This window comes from Wolffia australiana, chromosome 1, assembly GCF_029677425.1.
Source record: "Wolffia australiana isolate 7733 chromosome 1, ASM2967742v1".
NCBI lineage: Eukaryota > Viridiplantae > Streptophyta > Magnoliopsida > Alismatales > Araceae > Wolffia > Wolffia australiana.
In genome coordinates, this window is record NC_135835.1 from 9,963,341 (window position 1) to 9,984,499 (window position 21,159).

Here is a 21,159-nt window from a genome sequence, read left to right on the forward strand (position 1 = left end):
TCAGAGATTGATACCTGATGATCCAAGAGGCCAATCAATCTGAAATTTTTGGGGAATTTTTTTATTTTTCTCCTCTATCCATCCATATGATTGTATATATAAATTGAGGATTGAATATTTATAAAATTACTTCCTGATAAAGAGGAGGATTCAAAGAGATTGAGGTTCTTCAAGATCCATCAAGGTTTTCTTGTTGTCTTGAGTGCTTGGAGAAGGTAAACAGAGAAGTAGAGAGGTTGATTTGTATCAGGAAATCTTCTTGATCCTATGAAAATTTGGGATCTAAGGTTAGTCGCTTGCCTTACATTGTCATTCTCCGTCACAAAGGTTAGTTAAATCTGTATCGCTAAGAATCCCTTGCCCACCTTTTATTCCTCCACAATACTCGCATCTTAGCCCTCCTCCATTTCTCAAGCCCTCCAACATCCTCATTGGCATCGCACCATGTGTGAGGAATATGATGCTTTTCTGTGCAATCATACTTGGGACTTGGTTCCTCCTCACGCCAAACCCGTCATTAGCTGCATATAGATTTTTCGCAGTAAGCTTCACAGTGATGGGTCTCTAAATCATTGTAAATCACAACTCAACTCATTATCAAAGGCTTGAACCAACTCCTAGGAATCAATTATCATAAAACTTATAATTCTATGTTAAAGATGATAACCTTGCTCATTCTTCAGTTATTTCCTTACTCATAATTGACATATCCAACTCAACATCTCCAATGCATATCTTCATGTAGATCTTCTTGAACTCATTTACATATGCCAGCCTTCGAGTTTTGTCTTCCCATCAACCCCAACATGTATCCCCCCAACAAAAGTCCCTATATGGACTCAAACAAGCTATCCGTACCTGGTTTCAAAAGCTAAGTTAGTACTTTCTTCACTTTGCTTTTATTGGCTCTTGTACTGACTCTTGAGAAGGAGAAAGAAAAATTTGTATTTATTAAAAAAAATTCATGCACAATGTACATTGTAGCACACAGACCTCTATGCAATGTGTGGTGCTTTTTCTAGGGGTAGTGTGTGATGTATGGTTCAAAATGCACACCATGCTAAATTAAAATCAATCTCACGATTTTCACATCTTTAATCAAACTGTCCAAAATTAAGAATATCCTTCCTTAGTTTCACTACCTAATGTCCTTTGAGTTGAGTTATGTCACATGGGAATATCCTCTTCAACCACTTCTATTTCTCCATCTTAAATTGATTATCCTTCTGAAACTCTTCACTTAAACATGTGGGGACCTAGGTTTGTTGTATCTAAACTCAGTTTTCACATTACATAACATATATTCTCCATCTAATAAAATATTTTTCTGAGATGTTGATCAATTTTCTCATTTTTTTTAATCTGTCTTCACCATTTGTCCTAACTTTTGAAAATGCAAGAGAATTACTAAATTCAGTTATATCTACTTTTTTTCATCATCCCTTTCATGCAATACCACGTAGCAGCCATATTTAATTGACCTAAGTTACTTTTGGGTCTACTAACCAGACCAAATCAAGATGGTGCATATGAGGTTATGGGCCTAGATGACAAAGATGTGCAGACCAGAAGACGAGGTGGAAGGTTAAGTGGGAAGTATCACCTGAGTAAGTTGGCCCAATAAATCATTATATCTGCATTTTAGTTGTTATTTAACTTATAAGGCAGCAATAAAAAATACACATCCTCTTTCTATATTATTTTCAATGCTTAATTATGATTCTTTTATAAACTAAATGAGGATACATTATTTAAAACAACATAATATTTGGAGCCTAGAGAAAGCTATCCTTTCAACTGAAAAATGTCCAAATATGATAAGAAAAAGGTTATGCGGGGGGTAATTAAGGTGTGAGTTACAAATGTCTAGGTACATAGAAAATAATGCAGATTTAACATCACATACATTTATCCACTGGATGATGCGGTGAATAGCATCGCCTCTCTTTGTTTATAAGATAATTCCTAAGATATTTACATATTAACTGAGCTTCCTAGAATGATTGAAGAACACGATTTTTTTGGTTTAATTTTGGATAAAACAATATACTTGGTGAAGAACATGGGGTCAGTGTCAATAATGTTTTAATGGGCTAAATATGTTTGAAAATATTAAAATTGATGAAAATATAAACTAGACAAGATATTGCTTATTATTAAGATTGAAATTGTCATGTTTTACATAAATTGATAAGAATAAGTTGAGGAATTGTTGGTTGACCACAGACTTTTGTTAATTGATAGTGAATTCAATTAGACTATATCAAAGATGTTGAGTATGATGGGGAGGATTGATGATGAACTCAGACCAACTTTGAACAACCTGGTACAATCTTACCCCCAAGGGTATCTTCAGCATTTTAGCCCATTAGGGGCACTTGAGGAATTTGATGTTTAGGATAGATTGCTTCCTTCCTCTATAAATGTGTAGCCCTCCCGTTAGGAGGGTAGTCAATAATTAAGGTAAGATCAGCCTCTAGGTGTACTATCTTGATCCTCCCCATCTTGGTCCTGTCCAGTGATTTCCTATCCTCATGATCCTCTCACATAATCTTTAGCCAGCTCCCCTTCAATTTGATTTCTACCCATGCCAATCAGTTCTCTTCTAGTCTTTGACAATCATCAACCCCTCACTGCATCTTCAGGCGGCTTTCCCCGGTAAATCCCTGCCTCCTCTATTCAACCCCAAATCATTCCCGTTCTACCCTCCAACCCCAGGAAAATCTACCTCGAGTTTCATCTATTTCCCCTTCCAGATTCAAACCTACATTAAGGGTCTGTGTCACAACCCAAGCCACACAACTAAATCAACTAAATCTGATATTCATTCTCTGGATTGAACTACTTAAATCTGAATCAATTTTTGAGATTGAGTTGACTGACAAGTTGTGGCAGGCTACATATTAACAGCTAAAAACATTAAAAAAAGACGAATGATTTTGGAAGAGAAAATTAACACTAGTTATCACTTTAGTTCAGATTATTGCTATGCTGCCAGAACCATATTCTTAGAAATTACATCACAGAAAGCACGAGCATCTGCATCAAAGAGCGTCCAAGTTAATTGATGAATCAGGGAAGAGGCAATATACAGGGAGCCACTATCTTCCAGCACGACAAAAACACCAAGGCCTTAATTTTGTAAAACCCAACACATTCAGTTCTACAAACCTTGATTTAGGTTTATATAGGGGAATGGGAAAAAATAAAACGAAACAGAGGAGACCCAAATCAACCGGGGATGAGCCGTCTGAAGACACGATTAAGGTTTGACGATCATGGGGATCGGATGATCATTATTGCTCTTCCACAATCAAAGGCAAAGAGAAAATCAAACGGACACGTTAAGGGTTTGATTGGATTGTGGGATTGCCGGGTGGTTGGGGGAACAGCATAGGGAACGGCGCGTCTGGACGTGACGCCCCGGACATGACGGGGCGGATGACGATCCACGACGGATGGTGACGTGACGAAAGTTTCGTCAAGTCACCATCCTGTCACATGTCCGAGGATTTCGGAAAAATCTGTCACGTTCGCGTCACCGTCATGTTTTGCAGATTCCCCGTCACCGGATGGCGTCACCGTCATGTGTGACGGGAAAAACAACCATGCGGAGGAGAGAGAATTGGAGGGGCATATCTCTAATTATCTTTGGACGACATCCTTTTGCATGCGCGAATTAATGCAGGGACTTTTCTGCAAAATGCCAAGAAATCGAGTTAGCAACACCACGTGGCAAAATCTCAGCCGTCGAAAAGCTTAAATCTAACGATTTTTAAGCTTTTTTGGTAATTTTTAAAAATCCATCACGGCCATCATCCGTGACGGCCGTCCCATCACGTCACTCGTCAGAGGCCCTCCGTCACCGTCGCATCACTGTCACACCCAGTTCGTCATCCGTCACTGTCACAGTCACAGGCCCCTAATTTCATCACCGTCACCATCACGTCATCCGTCACGTTGCCGTCACCGTGACGTGTGACGTTATGGATGACGGCTGCCGTTCCCTAGAACAACGAGAAGAGATGGACGTTGAGAGCTGCCTCTTTAAAAGGAAATACATGTATGAGGGTGAAATAATCAAAATGCCCCTAAAGGAACAGACAGTTGAAATGTGGGTATAAGGTTGTATCATTCAACCTCTCCATCCGCTAAGTATTTCATCAGACACAAAATCTACAGATTGTGGTCGGTTAAGTGGTAGAAATATGGTCACCAATTGACTCTTCAACGTAGGGGAATATGGTATAACTTATTCCGATTGTAAATAAAGTATTATCAGAATATTAACTAATCGGTGCATCAAGCATCGAGCGTGAAATAAAATCAAGAACCCACAGATCAGGGAGACTTATCCGTTGCTGACAGGTTTTTAGTGTACTTTGTACAATCGTAAGGCCCGACGTCCAGATTTTTTCGTTTAACCTGCGAATGATGCAAAAATACAATAAATACGGAGAAAGAAAGTAATAAGAATGATTTTTAAAAAAGCGCACGTCATATGCTGCTTTGACATCAGTTCACCGCCACAAATCACTTTTATGCATCCTATTTGCCGATTATGTTCACCAAGAAAAAGCTGATCAGGAGATGAAATTAAAATCTGTTATCTTATAGATAACCGGACCCTACTGGGCTCCGGGATGAATCAAGTTATGTAGATCACTGTTGGAGTACAATTTGATATTTAAATCGAATTAGATAAATCATTAGATCTGTACTGGGACATGAGTATACAAAATGGAAACCATTCGAACAACAAAAAGGATGCAAATTTGGATGAAGAAGATTTTGAAATATGTTAGCACCATCCCACTCTTACTAACTTGATCTTTCACCCTTTCTCTACGAAGTGATGGCACGTGGGAGCGCAATAATGAGAGTTCACTAACCGGCGACCAGGGTCCTGGCTCGGCGTTAGATTTCTCCTTGGGAGAATTCTGAACGGCCCCAGATTTTACTTGCAGAATATCCTGAAGTACATCAAAAAAATATGTTTTACACATTCAAAAATCCCAAAAGCCCGGGAATTAAGAAACATCCATAAAATGTGACAAGACGTTAAAGTAGACAGACATGCGTTTAGACAAAATTTTCACTTTTCGAAGACTATTTTTGACTCACATGATGATAACGAAATAAACGACTATCCTCGACGTCCTACAGCGTTACACAGTCTATCCTAGCAGTTCTACCAATCAACATTACCAAAAATAGTTCCTTTATACCAGTGCTCTTGGAAAAAATTAGAATTAAACATCTGGCCACAGCAAAATTGACGGAAGGAATTACCTCGCCAAATGTTTCCAGCGCCGCAATCCATTCATCGGAGAATGGTGCTGCTTTCAGTTGATTCAGCAGGATAGAAGTATCTTTTGGCTCCTTAACGGGATCCTCACTGATCGCCAATGATCAAAACGCAACTTCAAAATCATTCAAGGTTATCAAAATTCCGTAACTTCATGAGAAAAGTATACTGACCTCGACGAGGGTATACAAGGGCACCGGCTAGCAGGTTGGCTTTCATTATTTTGATTATTTTTTTCTGCTTCTCGTTGCTTCATTAAGTTTTCGTTGACTTTTACTGGCCGTGCGCTCGGCACCTTTAGTATAGATGCGTTCTCGTCCTGATCTTTGATTGGTGCAGGCCTTTTCGAGGTTTCTGATTGCGACGGCTGAAAACGCTTCTCATAAGACGAAGACGGCAACGGTAAGTGTGAATTTGCATCCCTTTTTGTTCTGAAAGAAGAATATCTCCCGACGAGCTTGAGATGATTTTGGGCCGCAGAATTAGAGTGAACATCAGGCTTTCCGTCAGAGATTGCACCACAAACATTAGGAGCATTGATTTCGCACCTATCAACTTTGACAATTCTTGTCGCTGAACCCCCAGAAACGGAGCACTCTTCCTGGGGCAGTTTGGAAGTAATAGATGATTCATCTCCAACACTTGGACAAATTTGAACAGGTTTTCTTTCCACCTTTTCCCCATTCAGAGTGGTTTTCATTCCTGACGCCTTGTGATAAATATCTGGAATTATTGACTGATTTCCTAATATGCAAGGAAGATTAACTTAGTAAGAAGTCCGCGAATAAGAAACAATATGTAATTGAAACCACCTTTTCCCCTCAGGTCCTTCATGGGCGTCAGAAATATGGATGCACTTGAGGGCTGATTATTACTGAACAAAGCCTGGGATTCTTTCTGGGCAAGAGAGCGACTTTTATCCTGAAATTTTGCCACACGCAACATATTTTAGATTTCTATACCCAACAGATGAAAGGAATATCGAGCATCACAATTTAACAGTAGTACCGAACAAAAAAATCCAACAGAAGGAGTCGGCATTTTCAATCCCGAAGCCTTAAGTTGGGTGCTCCCGGGATTTTTTCGAAGTGTAGTTTCAACTTTTTCAAACCTAGATGATCCATAACTTGTAAGGAAGCTTCTTGATGATGGGGGAATTTGAGGCTTTGGTAGAGAGCTGATAGTGTGCTTCCGCAAATCAGAATCATCGATGACCTGTTTATAGGCCAAAAGGGTAAAATTTAGGCGGATATGGTAACCCTTAAAGCGTAGTTTACTGAAAACTTAAGAAAAAAACTAAACATTTCGCACCCTTTTTCTCTTGGCGGCTTCTTCAGAGTTTTCGATAGACGTTGTCAGGGAGATGTTATTATTCGTCGGTGCCAGCATGGAGCTTCTGAATTTGGCACTCTCATCCACCCGCTTGCCTGTAAAAAGAAACAATTTCAACCTATATGTATGGATGGCATGATCAGATCAAGGTTCTACATTATGATGAGACATTAACTACATGAAATTTTTACAAACCCATCAACTAACCTGGCTTCAAATTCTTGTTCGCTGGCCTTGTCGGTGTACTACAATTCACATAAGAGGACACTGAGGACGCATGTGACGTTAGGGTGGAGAACTTTGGGAGTTTTGATGGTGCGATTGTTCCAGCATCAATCGTTCTCTTTAGCGTTAAAAGACGTCAAGACTATCAATCTTCCCCTCAATTTTAGAAATTTAATAATAATTCAAAGTCGATGATAAAGATTTCATTTAAGAATTCACCACTCGGTGATACGTAAAAAGATTTGCTGCGAAATGACTTTTCCAATCGTAATACATAAAAAGAAAAGGATATGAATACGTGGATGGAGCAACCAGTATGTTTCTAGTGGTACCCTGAAACGCTTTAGTTTTTTCTTGAACCTGAAAAATGACAAAATCTTCGGTTAGCAAATGACCTAGGTCCTAAATTATCAGTTTTGATGAATTCCAAACTAACCTCATTAATCAGAGCGTCCTCAAGGAGTGGTTTAATCGAATCGGAAAGAAAATGGGAGGCCTTCTTTAGTTTGAAATTGGATTCCACGCCCAGAGTTTCGTGAGAGTTCCCTTCTGCACTAAATTCAAAACTTCTCAACGGAGAAAGATCATCACTGGGCTTAGTCGGAGAACTTTTTTTCCAATGACTGGCGCTAGATTTGGTGGCAGAGACACAGAGCAGGGACAATTCACTGTGATCCAGAACGCCTGCTCAACAGCAAAATAATGGGAAAAATATCAGCACAAGAGAGCGGGCTAAATTGGCCAGTAGGAGATACCAGACCTTCTTCCGTGAAGAAAGCTTGATTCCAGGTCAAGCTCTTCCTCAAGTTGGAACGATCCCCTTTCTTTGATTTCCTAGACTGTGTGCCCGGCTGTGGATGCGAACCAAGATCATAGCTGCTTTCCGAGGCCGAACAAATGTTTTCCTTGTTGTTATCGTCAACCATCGGAAAATCAACGCAATCTTGAACACTACCTCTCCCGTCGCCTGAGATCCAAACACAAGACGCCGTGGGATGAATTACAAGTCAAAATTTGAACGGGAAACAAATCAAGCACCCGCGCGATCCAAACAACAAATCTTTCGTCGTAGCTTAGACCCAAAGTTTCCACTGCCAAAGCATCTACAGAATTCTTACATGGAAGAAATTAAAAAAAAAACTATTATAAAACAACAACTTTCCGAACACAAAACGAATCTCCGATCAGCCGCCGTAGAACAATCGAGAGAGAGAGAGAGATGTAACGAGAGATACCCGCCTGTTGTTGACCTAATATCCTCGTTGGAACGTCCCTACCGCCATGGAAGCCTCCTCTGCTCGCCGCTTCAAGATCTCCGACATCTCGCAGACTCTCAATTCAAACTTCCGTGGGCGGGAAAATTAGCTATGTTTCATTAGTGGGCCGCAATTAAGCCCATTTAACGCGATTTTCAGCCCAGCTCACTAAATTTACTAAATTAGAGTTTTTCAGGGGGGGGTTTAATTTACAATAAAGCTACATCCGGGGATAACAAAAATTTAGAAAAATAAAGATTTGTACAAGTCCAGTCACCGCTCTAAATCCCCAATTGCTTCTTCTCGATTCAGCTTCTCTGCTCCTTCCTCTCTCTTCTCCGTCTCTTTTCCTGGTTCTTCTGCTTCCTTGAGCTCATCTAAATCCAAAAACAGAGTCCGTTCAGTCCAAGTAGATATATACATATATAAAGAGATAAATAGGTAGATAAAGATAGAGAGGGATATATAATTGAGATAGATAGGTGATAAATACTTAAGTTGAGATATATATATATATATAGAGCTCATCCAAAGCTTCCAAGAACAGAGTCCATTCAGTCCAAGTAGATATATATATAAAGAGATAAATAGGTAGATAAAGATAGAGAGGGATATATAATTGAGATAGATAGGTGATAAATACTTAAGTTGATATATATATATATATATAGAGAGAGAGAGAGAGAGAGAGAAATGGGATGGAAGAGAGAGCAGGAAAGAAGGGAGTTGGGGAAGGGAGAGATGAAGATAGATAGATTGCTTTTTAGATAGAGGGAGATATAAATAGATACAGAGAGGGATAGCGATATACATGGAGAGACATCTAAAGAGATAAATAGGTAGATAAAGATGGAGAGGGAGGAATTAATACTAGAGTTAGAAGAGAGGGAGGGGGAAGGAAGAAATTGATAAATATACAAGTAGAGATACATAAAGAGAGAAAGAAGGGGAGAGAATGAGAGAGAGAGAAATGGAGTGGAAGAGGGTGGGGTGAGATAGAAAGATGATTGATAATATAAAGATGTATAAAGAAAGAGGAATGGGGAGAGAGAGAGGTGGGGTGGAAGAGAGCAAGAGAAAGGGGAGGGCTAGAGAGAGAGAGAGATAGATAGATAGATGAATATAATGTGTAGATAGATACAGAGAGAGAAATGAAGAGAGGGAGAGAGATAGATGGATAGATGATTGATAATACATAGATAGATACAGAAAGAGGAATGGATAGAGAGAGAGATATGGAGTGGAAGAGAGAGCAATAGAAATGGGAGGTCTAGTGGGAGGGAGAGAGATAATAATACTGAAAAGAGGAATGGAGAATGAGAGAGGGAGAGAGAGATATACCAGCAAAGTCTTCGTTGGGATTGGACTGAGGAGAGGTAGTTGGGGAAGGAGGGGACTTGAGTCTGAAGCTGAGGAGAGACGGGCTGAAGAAGCCAAACTGGCCAGTGCTGCTGAAGGCCACCTCAGCATCCGCATGCCTTCTAAACACAACCTTGGCCGACTTGCTAATGGCGTCGACCTTCGTCTCGGCTTCCTTGAGAGGCCCATAACGGCTAAAAACTCTGAAAAGATCCGTTTCAGAGGGAATTGCCCCTGGTTCACTGAAGCTCAGAATAAGCGCAGTAGGAGAACAGTCCTCCCCGGGCCGCTTCTCTCCAAAGAAGGTCGTCGTCGTCGTCGGCGTAGTCGTCGTCGCTGTCGTCTTCGCCGTGTTTCGCTTGGCCGACGTCACCGCGTCGATACGAAGATGGTGGGCCACCTCCATTTTGCTCAAGGGAAGCGCCTCCTGAGAGAGCTTCGCCTTCTTCCTTGCTGCGCTCTGAACCGCAGAGGAAGATACAAGCCTGTCAGTCCAGTAAGAATCGGTCATGTAGTCTTGGGCGCAGGCCTCTGTTTCCTCCTCTTGTTTCGGCTCAGACTTCTTCTTTCGACCTCTCTTCTTCGGAATCTTCTCTGCGGGCTCTTCCAAGGTTTCCGCCTTCTTCTTCCTGCCTCTTCTCTTCTTGAAGGCTGCGTCGCGCAGTTTCCTGATTTCGGTGAAGTATGGGACGATTGTGGAGAGAAAAGAATGTCCTTTGGCTGGGTTTCTCGCTGCCAAGACGAGCTGTGACAGCATCTCTCTCGACAATCGCCCGGTTTCATCAGGGGCGTGGGAAGAAACATCAAAAACAGCCTTCCCCGAAGAGCTCTTCCGAAGAATTTGACCGTTGGACGGGGATTTGGTCAGCTTGCTTGCCACCCGGCTTATGCACTCGCCAATTTTGAAAGATTTGCCCATAATCGGGGTTTTCACTTCCTGCCCGCCGAATTCCTCCGGCTTCCTCTTCTTACCTTTCCCAGGAAATTCAAACCCATCACCGTTCTCGGAGCTGCCGTACTTCTTCTCACCCTTTCTTCTTCCTTTGCTGATCTTGGCTTCCACTTTCTCGTCGCCATGATAAACGGGAGTAAACATCAGAGTTTTGCCTCTTGAACGATTGAAAGATAACGCCTGGGCCTTTGCCATAGTTAATTCCAGTTTGTCCGTCACTTGGCAGGGATACTGAGCCAGAACTTTGATGGAATGGAGAAGTTTATCGGGATGCCAAGTAAAGGTCTTACCAGGGATAGCAACAAAAGATTTTTTGCGAATTCCAGCGCATTCAACCTTCTGGGTTTTGAGTTCGTTCAAGAGGAGCTGCGACGTGCAATGGCAGGACAAAGCCAGCTCCACGCGCCTGGAAACTTCGGAAAGGGCATTATCAACCGCTACGACAAACGTCTCCGACGCACTCTGATTTGCCAATTGTAAGAAGCATCCATGGAATGGCCTCAGCATGCTATCATCGCACCATGCGAAAGTCTTGTCCCCAAAATACCCAATTAAGAAATGGTCCTTTTTCTGATGCTTCAAAGCCAAGTCCGAGGCATCCGAGGGATCAAATATTTGCCCAGGCCACCAGGGATGACTTTTCACTTTGCCCCACACTAAATCAGACACTGAGAATGACGATTCATCAACGTAACCAGGGTCAGAGAAAACATCCTTAATTTCTTCAGCAGAATCGGGAATCGTAGTCTTCAAATTTGGGTTCTCTTCGATTTCCACGTTCTTGATGTTTCCAGCAGTAATATCCTCACTTCGATGAACATCAAGAACAGCAGCCGAGGTTTCCTGAGAAGCTTCCGCAACAGATACTTCATGAAAGGAGTCATCATCAATTTTCCCTGGATCACTCAACTCCACTTCCATAATCTCGACCCCATTCTGATCGATAGATCCGAGGACTCCATCGCGGTCGGTTTCGCCTAGACATGCTTCATCTCGATCGCATGCTTTCTCTTGGCTTGCTTGTGGCAACGTCGTACATTGTTCTTCAACTGTGTTCAGATCTTGGGCGACAACCGGTTCTGTGAGAAGTTGGCTTGCATCTTCTTTGACGACATCTGCATGTTCTACGGCAATCTCTTGCTCTACCAAAATTTCAGTTCCTATGTCCTCTACTAATTGACTATTTTCTGTGTAGCCATTTGTGATGTCACTCAATGTAAAGGTGAGATCTTCAGAGCCGTGGAGTAGAGGATCGGCAACTGACTCCGAGATCAATCCTTGAATCTCCTCCGCTGCAACATTTTCCAACGCCATTTCCTGAGACAAAACGCTTTCTCGGCCGTCTGAATGCACTCTGGTCGGAGACGAGCGTTCAATTCCGGTAGTTTCTGAATACCCCGGCGTTGTTTCATCCGCGATCTCGGCAACTGCGTTGAGGTCCAAGATTTCTGCCGCCGCAGGCTCCGAAAGGGGAGAGCTGGTCGACATGAAGCAGAGAGTCTGGCACGCACAACACCGCGAAGAAGTAAATTACCCTAACCCTAGAAAATCGCCCGCCTACACCAGAGATTGAAATGTTAATATGAGATGAGGATTCAAGGAAATCAAGCACGACGGACGAGACAGTGCGCGTTTACCGTTCGATCTCGCGGGACGATCTTCGCGAAGAACAACTGGAGAAATGGATCGATCTTCGCGGCTTCGAGCAGGAAGAACTGAGAAGAACAGGAAGACGAAGCGGAACAGATGTTCAGCTTGCGCAATTAATGGCGTTTTTCTCAGTGGAGGTAAGCGGTTCGAAGTTCACCGCCCGGTGACAGTAACCCTTTTAAGGAAACAGGATCCGATCGCAGGGAAGGTCGTGGAGTGCGGTCCAAAAATTCGCACAGGTGTGCGAATTTTTCACCGTATCTAACCCTTTGTGCGATGCCGGTAGGAATTTGTGCGGAAATTCGCACAAGTGCGAGCGGGATGGAAGTACGGATGTCGTTCGGTGCAGTGCGAAGTTTCGCATCGTTTGTGCGACTTTCCAATCGCACGTAATTTCTTAAAAAAGAGAAAAGTCGATATTAATTCATTCCGCCCTTACAACTATTTGTATTGGATATTAACACCTGCAACAGCCAACCGAGAGCTCTTTTAAAGGTATATTTGCAACCAAATTTTAAGAACATTCCCTCTAACTTTAGAAATTGCTTGAAAGTCCTATTTTCCTTAAAATTCTATCCTTTACTATTTACTAATCATTTCTTTCTCAAATAAATTCCCAAAAAAAATCGATCAAATTCCAGAAAAACCTAGAAAATTCATAACTTCATCTCCACATTAATTATTACTAAAATAAAATTTAAAACCTGTCATTTCCATTTAAATAGAGTTATTCCAGGCTTAAATAAAGTCCAGAATTTATGAATTAACAGAAAAATATGGAAAAATCAGGATTCACATGGAATAACAATTAAACTCTTTACGTGGATAAAAATATATAATAACAACCCTATTTGAAACTCTTTGCACGGATAAAAATATGCTAGTTACTTAAATTAAACAGCAACTTTATGGTCTTATCAATCAGCATTACCGCACTGTTGCATACCACCAGATAGTTCATTCGTAGAACCAATGAAGACTTTAACTTCTGTGGAAGGAATTTCATTCAAAGACATCTGAAAGGGCTATGCAGCATCTGTCATCTTTTCAGTTGAAAATTGAAACATAGAAACTTCTTAAAGAAACTCCTAACATCTGAAAGGGTTCAAAAGATAACATTTTCCAAGACAGGCAACATGATTGCAAGTAGGGATAGTTGATGGAAGCAAATTGCGTAGTTATTTTAAAATGTCGTTGAGATTTAATTTGCCTACAGTCAAATAAATTTGATAAAATATATAAACTTACTCCTGTATACTGTGAGTATGGTCGCCTCCACAGGGACTGGCCTTTAGGGATGTATTATTAATTGAGTTGTTAGATAATAAGCTATAATAATAATACTAAAGAGGAACTAAGTAGTAGTAAGTATATAGAATAATAGGCGAATAAGAGAAATATAGAAGAGAAAATATCAGATATTATATGTATATATGTATTAGATACTAAGAATAATAAAGAATTAAGATATTAGATATTATATTTAAGAATTTTAGTAATATAGATAGTGAAAATATGGACAAGTATTTAATAAGAGTAAATAGTTCAATAAGAGTAAATAACAAAACAACAATAAGAAGCTAGATAGATAGGGAAAGATTATTTAATTAAGTATAGATAGGTAAGCTACAGAAGTCCTTATATATATTAAGAATATAGATAGGGAGAGAATGAGCTAATTACCTAAATATAGTATAAAAAAGTAAGTAGATAGGTAAGTATAGAGATGAAGCTAATATATTTGTGTGGAATTTTATAGATGTTCGCTTAGTTATTATATAGTTATTATGTGTGTCTTATATTTTTATAGATTTTTAGGGTCGACTTAAGGGAGTAAAAGGATGATTTAGTTGAAATAAAGAGTTATGTAGTTTATTTAGTTATTATATGATTTTTTATAAGTATTTTCTATAGGTTCTGTAGAGGAAAATTGGGGAAGAGGACGCAGTTATGTCGAACACCCCTTGGGCATTTGATAGAATGCTCGATAGGAGTCGGGTAAGAGGTATATATATTTATATTCATTTATTTATAAGGCTGATATAGGGAAAACTTATATAAATCGAGATATATTCATCAAACAAACGAGGTGTTCGATGAAATGCCGCATAGAAATCACAATGTCAAAATTTTATTGAAAACTTAAGCAATATCTAGATTAAACTAGAACTATCCAAAGTAAAAAAACTATAACAGTTTCTCATCCAGATGAAATGAAAAGAAAAACTTACCAACTCACCTTGAATCAAAGATAAGGTGGTGGCGGCGGCGATCCTCCGTATGTGAATTCCCTCGTGCTTCTCTCCCATGCTAGCACAAGTCTTCATCTTCTTCAGCCTCCTATTGCATTGTCTGGAAGTCTAGGAGCCGTTAGAGGGTTGTCACACCCCTCCTCTTGCTGCGACAGCCTCAAAAGGGTCCTCCGCAGTCGTTAGACTTCTAGTCGAAAGATACGACGTTCAAGCTAAAAAGTTGCATTTAAAGGGTCGAGAGAGGTCTCTCGATCCCCCCTAGAGAGCAGGGTTGGTTCGACAGCCTCCCAAAGGCCGTTGGACCATCATGTAGTCCCCTCGTCGACGGTTTTTGGCAGCTGGCTGACGAGAAGGATGGCCAGGGGCGAAGGAAAAGTTTGTCCCTCCTTCAGCCGTTGAATTTTCTTCGATCCAAGTCAACGGCTACGAATACATTGCAGCTGTAGACCCGTTTTGATCGATGTACCCCCCCTCCTGTCCCATCAACAGGCCTCGTCAGCTGCCCCATCAGCTGTGTGTGCCCTGATTTGCCCGATGTGGGTCTCGCAATCTGGGTCAGCACCCAACAACCAATTCGAGGACCTGAAATAGATATAAAACAAGTTTAAAAAATAGATAGATCTCACTGTCCAATCTTCTATATCAAGGTGATAACGTGATAAATGCATGTATAATTCCATACATTTTAGATTTTTTGGTATTATTAATTTAGAATTTATCATGTTATCACTTGAATTAAATAAATAGTTATGCACTAGCTATAAATTCTAATTTTTGCACATTATGGTTATTTTTTACTAAACTCCTTGACTTCTTTGAATTCAAACAATTTTAGTACTGATGAGTATTGTATAGTTTCACATGTGCAGAAATTTATAGGAATGAGAAGATGGTAATTTTTAAAGAGTTGGAGAATTTTTTAGAGTTAAGCGATGCTCAAAAGGGGCTTGAAAGGAGCAAAAGGTGTTGTGGGCCTTCAAAAAAAAGGTCTGAGGGAGATAGGCCACAACCTGTGTTAGTGAGAGACTAGCTACTATGGGCTAAGAAGACGAACAGTCTCCATCTTCGCCACTGGTGAGAATGTCTCGAAGTAGTCTACGCCATAGGACTGACTTCGCCGAGAGGCCCTTGTCCTACAAGGTGGCCCATCCGCTCCCATCGGTCCCGGAGGTGACACTCCTACGGGGCCCGAATCTCCTTCAGTGGATGCGCTTTGTCGAAACCGCCCTAAAGGCACGTCAGCTCTTCAAGCACTGCACTGAAGAGCCCCTTACAGTCGACCACCCACACCATGCGGCGTGGGACGTTGAGGAACAGTTCGTCCTCGGCTGGCTGTATGCGTACACCCTGGCTCCCGACTTCCGCGACCGGTTTCTCGATCAGAAAGCGGTCAAGGATTCTGGGATCAGGCGCGCTCCTTCTGTGGCCGGGACAACGACTGGTGGCGCCTTTATGCTCTTGCATGTAAGGCCAGCAATCTCCGTCAGGGGACGCTGACCATCTCTGAATATGCACTTGCCCACAAGAAGATGTGGGATGAGGTGGACTATTATCTTCCACCCGACGACCCGACGTCAAAGACGTACCAGAATGTGCTCCTCTTGCGGATCATGGGCTTCCTCAGCGGCTTGATCCGCGAGTATGATGACATCCGTCGTCGTGCTTTGCACCGCAAAGGAGGTCCACCTGCTCTTGAGGAATTGGTGAAGGAGCTCCAAGAGGAGGAAAGTCACTTTCTCCTCCATGGGACTCCCTCCTCCGGTCCTCCGGGCGAGTCGACCGCCCTGCTTTCTGCCCCCACCGCGTCTGCACTTTCTTCCGGCGGCAAGCCCCCGACGATCCTCCCTACGCCCACATCCGCTGCTTCACCAGCTGGGACGGCGGTTTGCTCATACTGCGGCAAATCGGGCCACGGGAAGAACAAGTGCAAGAAGCGCCTGAATGATTGGAGAAAGAAGAAAGAGGCCGCCGACGGCAAGGCCATGGTGGCCCAGTCTGACTCATCCTCCGCCAGCGCCTCCTCAGTGACCATGGATCAGCTCCAGCAGATTTGGCCCGACCGTGACCAGATGGCAGCCCTGCAGAATCCATCCACGGCTTACTTCGGTGGTTTTGGTGCGTCTTCCACTCCTTCCCCTTCCGATGAATGGTACTGTGGTCATACGGCTTTTCACTCTCCTGTCGTCTCCGATACTACTTGGGTCCTTGACTCGGGGGCCACCGAACATGACCCCGAGTAATGCCCGGTTTGTGTCCTACGAGCGGCATCAGGGTGGCCGTACTGTTCTCACGGCAGGGGGTGGATGTCTTCGTGTGGCTGGCATCGGGGCAGCCTATGTGGACGGTCTTGGTGTGGTCCACAACGTCCTGCATGTTCCCGACCTGTGGGCAGTTCTTATGTCTCCACAGCGTTTAGTTGATGTCGTCTCCTGTTCATTCCACCTCAGGCCTGACGGTATGTTTCTGTCTGACAAGGCGGGCCGAACTACACCGATTAGGCGGGAGAATGGACTGCTGCTGCTGGATGACGGAGGCCGCTCCCAGTGCTTCATGGTGCACCGGACTCTACTCTCGGTGGCTGAGCAGTGTCGGGGTTGTCTTCTGATGGAGCATCAGCGCCTTGACACCCCCCTTTCTCTACTTTACAGCGTTTGTTTCCGTCGTTATGTTTGGGCGTGGACCTCAAGACTGTGATTTGTGAAGCTTGTCAGTTGGCCAAGCATCGTAGATCCTCTTTTGCTTCCTCTCCGTCACACACTACGACCCCGCTGTTCCGTGTCCACAGTGATGTATGGGGGCCGGCCCCACAGCCCAGTCTGAAGGGGCACCGCTACTTCCTACTCTTTGTGGACGAAGCTACCCGCTATACGTGGGTTTACCTTCTGACTGCGAAGTCGGAGGTTGCGCAGAATGTTCGACATTTTTGCACCATGCTCCAGACGCAGTTCGGTCGCGGCATCCAGCATTTTAGGTCCGACAATGCTCGGGACTTCTTCAACGCTGACCTCGACTCTTTCTTTGCTGACCGGGGCATTCTCCACGAGTCCTCCTGTGTGGCCACCCCCGAGCAGAATGGCATGGCTGAGCGGCGGATCGGCTATGTTACCTCGACAACGCGCACGTTTCTGTTGGACTCGAAGGTGCCTAGGCATTTTTGGGGCGATGCGGTTTTGACGAGTGCTCATCTCGTTAACCGTATCCCCACCCCGCTCCTGGAGTTCTCCAGCCCCTTGGACCGGATGACTGCGGCCTTCCCGGACGCTTCCTTGAGGACGGGGCTCTTGCCTCATATCTTCGGCTGCACGGCCTACGTCCATGACTCTTCTCCGACGCGCACAAAGCTTGATGCTCGCGCCCTCAGGTGCGTGTTCGTGGGTTACTCTTCCCTCCAAAAAGGGTATCAGTGTTACCATCCGCCCTCTCGGCGTTTCTTCATCTCGGCAAACGTCACCTTTGCCGAGCATGAACCCTACTTTGGGGACTGTTCTACCTCATCACGCCTTCCACTGGATGAGGCTCCTTCGGCCCCCCCCTTGGGGCCCTGTCTGATCGTGGAGTCTACCACCACCACACCACCCTCCTCCCTCCATGATCTCTCTCCCCTTGCCTCCTCTTCCTCAGTTCCCCCTGCGGGGTCCTTGGACGTGTCCTCCACTTCGCTCTTCGTTTCCTGCCCTCCCCCTTGGCAACTCCTCCTCTCCCATTGGTCTCCGGTTCACCATCCTCGTCCCCTCCCGGTGAGTCGCCCTTGTCACCTGTTCGTGACCAGCCCTCGTCTCCATCCAACTCATCTTCCCCTCCTACTGCCGACATACACTCCTCATCCGGTGTGTCGTCTCCTGCTCCTCCCGGGAGTTCCCCTTGCTTCCGCTCCTCCTTCCGATGGTGACGATCAGTTGGGATGGCCTATTGCTCTCACGGAAGGGGTCCGTCAGTGCACTAAGGCCTCCCTATACCCTCTCTCTCATTTTATCTCCTTTGACCGGTTGAGTCCTCCCTACCGGTTATTTCTTTCCCGCATCGAGTCCGATCCTGCTCCTCATCGCTAGCCGATGCTCTCGCCTCCTTCTTGGAAAGCGGCGATGGATGAGGAGATGCAGTCTCTCCTCAAGAACCACACGTGGACGCCGCTCCACTTCCCTGGCAAGAGGGCTGTGGACTGCAAGTGGATCCACGCCAAGAAGCATCATGCGACGGGACTCGAACGCCTCAAGTCTCGGCTTGTGGCTCGGGGTTCACTCAGTCCTATGGCGAGACTACTTCGAGACGTTCTCACCAGTGGCGAAGATGGAGACTGTCCGTCTTCTTTGGCTCTTGCGCCCATTTCCATCGGGACCATCCGCCAGTTCGACGTCAAGAATGCCTTCTTGCATGGCGATCGACGGAAGAGGTGTACATGCAGCAGCCGCCGGGCTATTCTCTCGCCCCGGCCACGCAGTGTGCCGCTGCGGAAGTCTCTATGGACTCAAGCAGTCTCGCGCATGTGGTTTGGGCGTTCTCCTCCGCTCAAGACCGAAGGGTACACTCAGAGTAATGGAGATGCCTCCTCTTCTTCCGTCACAGGCCGACCGATCTCCATTCTTGCCGTGTACGCCGACGACATCCTCATCACGGGTCTGATGCTGCGGCTGTCCGCCTGAGTGCCGCCTTGGCTAAGGAGTTTGAGATCAAGGCCCTCGGCCTTCTTCGCTACTTCCTTGGTCTCGAGGTGGCCTACTCTCGTGGGATCTTCGCCTCACAGCAGAAATACACCGTCGACTTACTAGCACCGATCGGGATGACCGACAGCGCCGGTGAGCACTCCCATTGATCCCAACGTCAAGTTGGGCAAAGGGGAGGATTCACCACTGATGAATTCCCACCGGTATCAGCAACTAGTGGGGAAACTCCTCTACTTGACGCACACTCGGCCTGACATCGCCTTCGCCGTCAACTTGCTCAGTCAGTTTATGCATTCTCCCCGGGAGGTTCACCGTCAGGCCGCCCACCGGGTTCTTGTGTACCTGGAGGGCTGCCCCGGCAAGGGCCTGCTCTTCCTCGCAGACTCGACCAGACCGTCAAAGTATACACTGATGCTGACTTCGCCGGTTCCGTTGTGGATCATCGGTCTACCACGGGCTACTTCACGTTTGTTTTTGGCAGTCTTGTCAGCTGGAAAAGCAGTAAGCAGGACAAAGTGTCCCGTTCTAGTGCCGAAGCCGAGTACCGCGCACTCGCCGATGGGGCCTCCGAGGGCCAGTGGATCTATGGCATCCTTCACGATCTCCGCGTGGAGTACGCCGGCCCGATTCACTTCTACTGCGACAACAAATCGACGATCGCGTTGGCCAAGAACCCTGGACAACAGGGACGTATCAAGCACATGGAGCGCAACCGCTACTTCTTGAAGGAGCGAGTCGACGAAGGGATCTTTGACCTTGATTTTTTTGCCTCCGCCGACCAGGCAGCGGACGTCCTCACTAAGGGCCTCTCCCGCCCACTTCTTCAACGTGCCGTCTCCAAGCTCGGCATGGAAGATATCCATACTTCGCTTGCAGGGGGGTGTTAGTGAGAGACTAGCTACTATGGGCTAATGGGCCCTATTCTATAAGCCCATTAGCCCATCTATCCTTCTCTCTCTTAGGGTATACATACCCACCTATGTACTCAGTTATGTGCATGTTATTATCTTCCTCTTTCCTTCCACAACAACCTGGAATGCCCATTGGGCTCTCAAAAGCCTCGCAAAGAAAGAAGCTACAGATTACAAGGGAAAGCTCTCAACCAATGGAGAAAAATAGGCAAAATGGCAAGAAAAAAGAATAGAAACTGCCACAGGGGTGTTTTAGTAATTCTTCCAATGTACAAATACACTTTTTCTCCCTCATTTTCCCCCATTATGGACATGCTTTAGCAAGTGGCAAGCAGGATAAGGCATATTTCAAAATCCAGGTTGTTCAACCTGCTTAATGTAAGTTTATGGAAGTTTTCTCTTAATCCCATCTCTTTTTTGCATTAAAAAACGCCTGATCCTGGCAAAATACAAGGATACATACTTGATAGAAAGCATTTAGGGATCATGAAATTTTCATTGAGATTTTAGGAACCTAGATTTAGATTTTCCCCATCATTATCCCTCCATTTACCCTTAAAATCCACCACTTTCTCTCTCTAAACACTCATTTTCCCTACTTTCTCTCAAGATTCGGTTATTTCTTGATAGACCTTCGTCCATATCCCTAGTTCATTCCCTCAAAATTTCATAAAGACTCTCATTCATTTACATCTTCAAATTCCATCTCAAACTCTCTCTACACCATTTCTTCATTTTCTCTCCAAATCTCCTTATTTCTTCATTTTCTCTCTTTATCTCATCATTTTGACATTTTCTCTCTCTAAAAAATTAATTTATCTCTAAAATATTTCCCTATCTCTCTCTAGATCCTCCATCATTTTCTTTTTCAAATCCCAAAAAAATCTCCTAAAAATCAATTTTTCGCCTTTAAAAAACTTGATCATTGTCTCCTTCCACTGCCGTCGTGTGTTGTCGTGTGGTGCGGGACCAGCAGGGACACCCTTCCACCCGCCCGTTCGCACCCCGGCGGGCAGAAGAGCCCACTGGGCAGGACTTGGCCAAATTGTCTAAGTCCTTATTCAAGTGGGCGAAGCCCAATAGGCTGACCCACTAAGGCCAACCTAAACGGGCCAGGTCAGCCCACCAACCAAAAATTCCAATCCACACCAGGTTCGCCGGCCCATCCGCCGCTGCCGCCACTGCCGGTGGCGATCGATATAGTAGGTAAATGCTCCATTTGTAACATTAAAAAATTATAAAAATATTAAAAT

At 44.3% G+C, this 21,159-nt stretch overlaps 2 protein-coding genes across 8 annotated transcripts; both read right to left on the reverse strand.

Annotated features, from left to right (window-relative positions):
* Positions 1–2,929: 2,929 nt before the first annotated feature.
* On the reverse strand, positions 2,930–8,200 carry LOC144705711 (uncharacterized). Of its 7 annotated transcripts, none has more exons than XM_078578504.1 (13): positions 8,101–8,200; positions 7,626–7,832; positions 7,302–7,549; positions 7,158–7,225; positions 6,848–6,990; positions 6,620–6,735; positions 6,317–6,523; positions 6,121–6,229; positions 5,482–6,052; positions 5,293–5,398; positions 4,827–4,973; positions 4,339–4,425; positions 2,930–3,039 (listed from the first exon to the last, which is right to left on the reverse strand). In XM_078578504.1, exons 2-12 carry the CDS (start codon positions 7,789–7,791, stop codon positions 4,342–4,344), a joined length of 1,965 nt encoding a protein of 654 aa, XP_078434630.1. In that variant the 5' UTR covers positions 7,792–7,832; positions 8,101–8,200; the 3' UTR covers positions 2,930–3,039; positions 4,339–4,341. The 7 variants fall into 7 exon arrangements, with proteins under 7 accessions (XP_078434630.1, XP_078434661.1, XP_078434622.1 ...); XM_078578535.1 differs by having other exon boundaries at positions 2,931–3,039; positions 4,893–4,973; positions 8,101–8,199; XM_078578496.1 differs by lacking the exon at positions 2,930–3,039 and adding an exon at positions 3,117–3,696.
* Positions 8,201–8,273: 73 nt separating this feature from the next.
* Positions 8,274–12,228, reverse strand: LOC144705703 (PWWP domain-containing protein 5-like). Its single transcript, XM_078578477.1, has 3 exons — positions 12,070–12,228; positions 9,463–11,989; positions 8,274–8,498 (listed from the first exon to the last, which is right to left on the reverse strand). The coding sequence occupies exons 2-3, from the start codon at positions 11,918–11,920 to the stop codon at positions 8,395–8,397; spliced, it is 2,562 nt and encodes an 853-aa protein (XP_078434603.1). The 5' UTR covers positions 11,921–11,989; positions 12,070–12,228; the 3' UTR covers positions 8,274–8,394.
* Between the last annotated feature and the right edge of the window lie 8,931 nt (positions 12,229–21,159).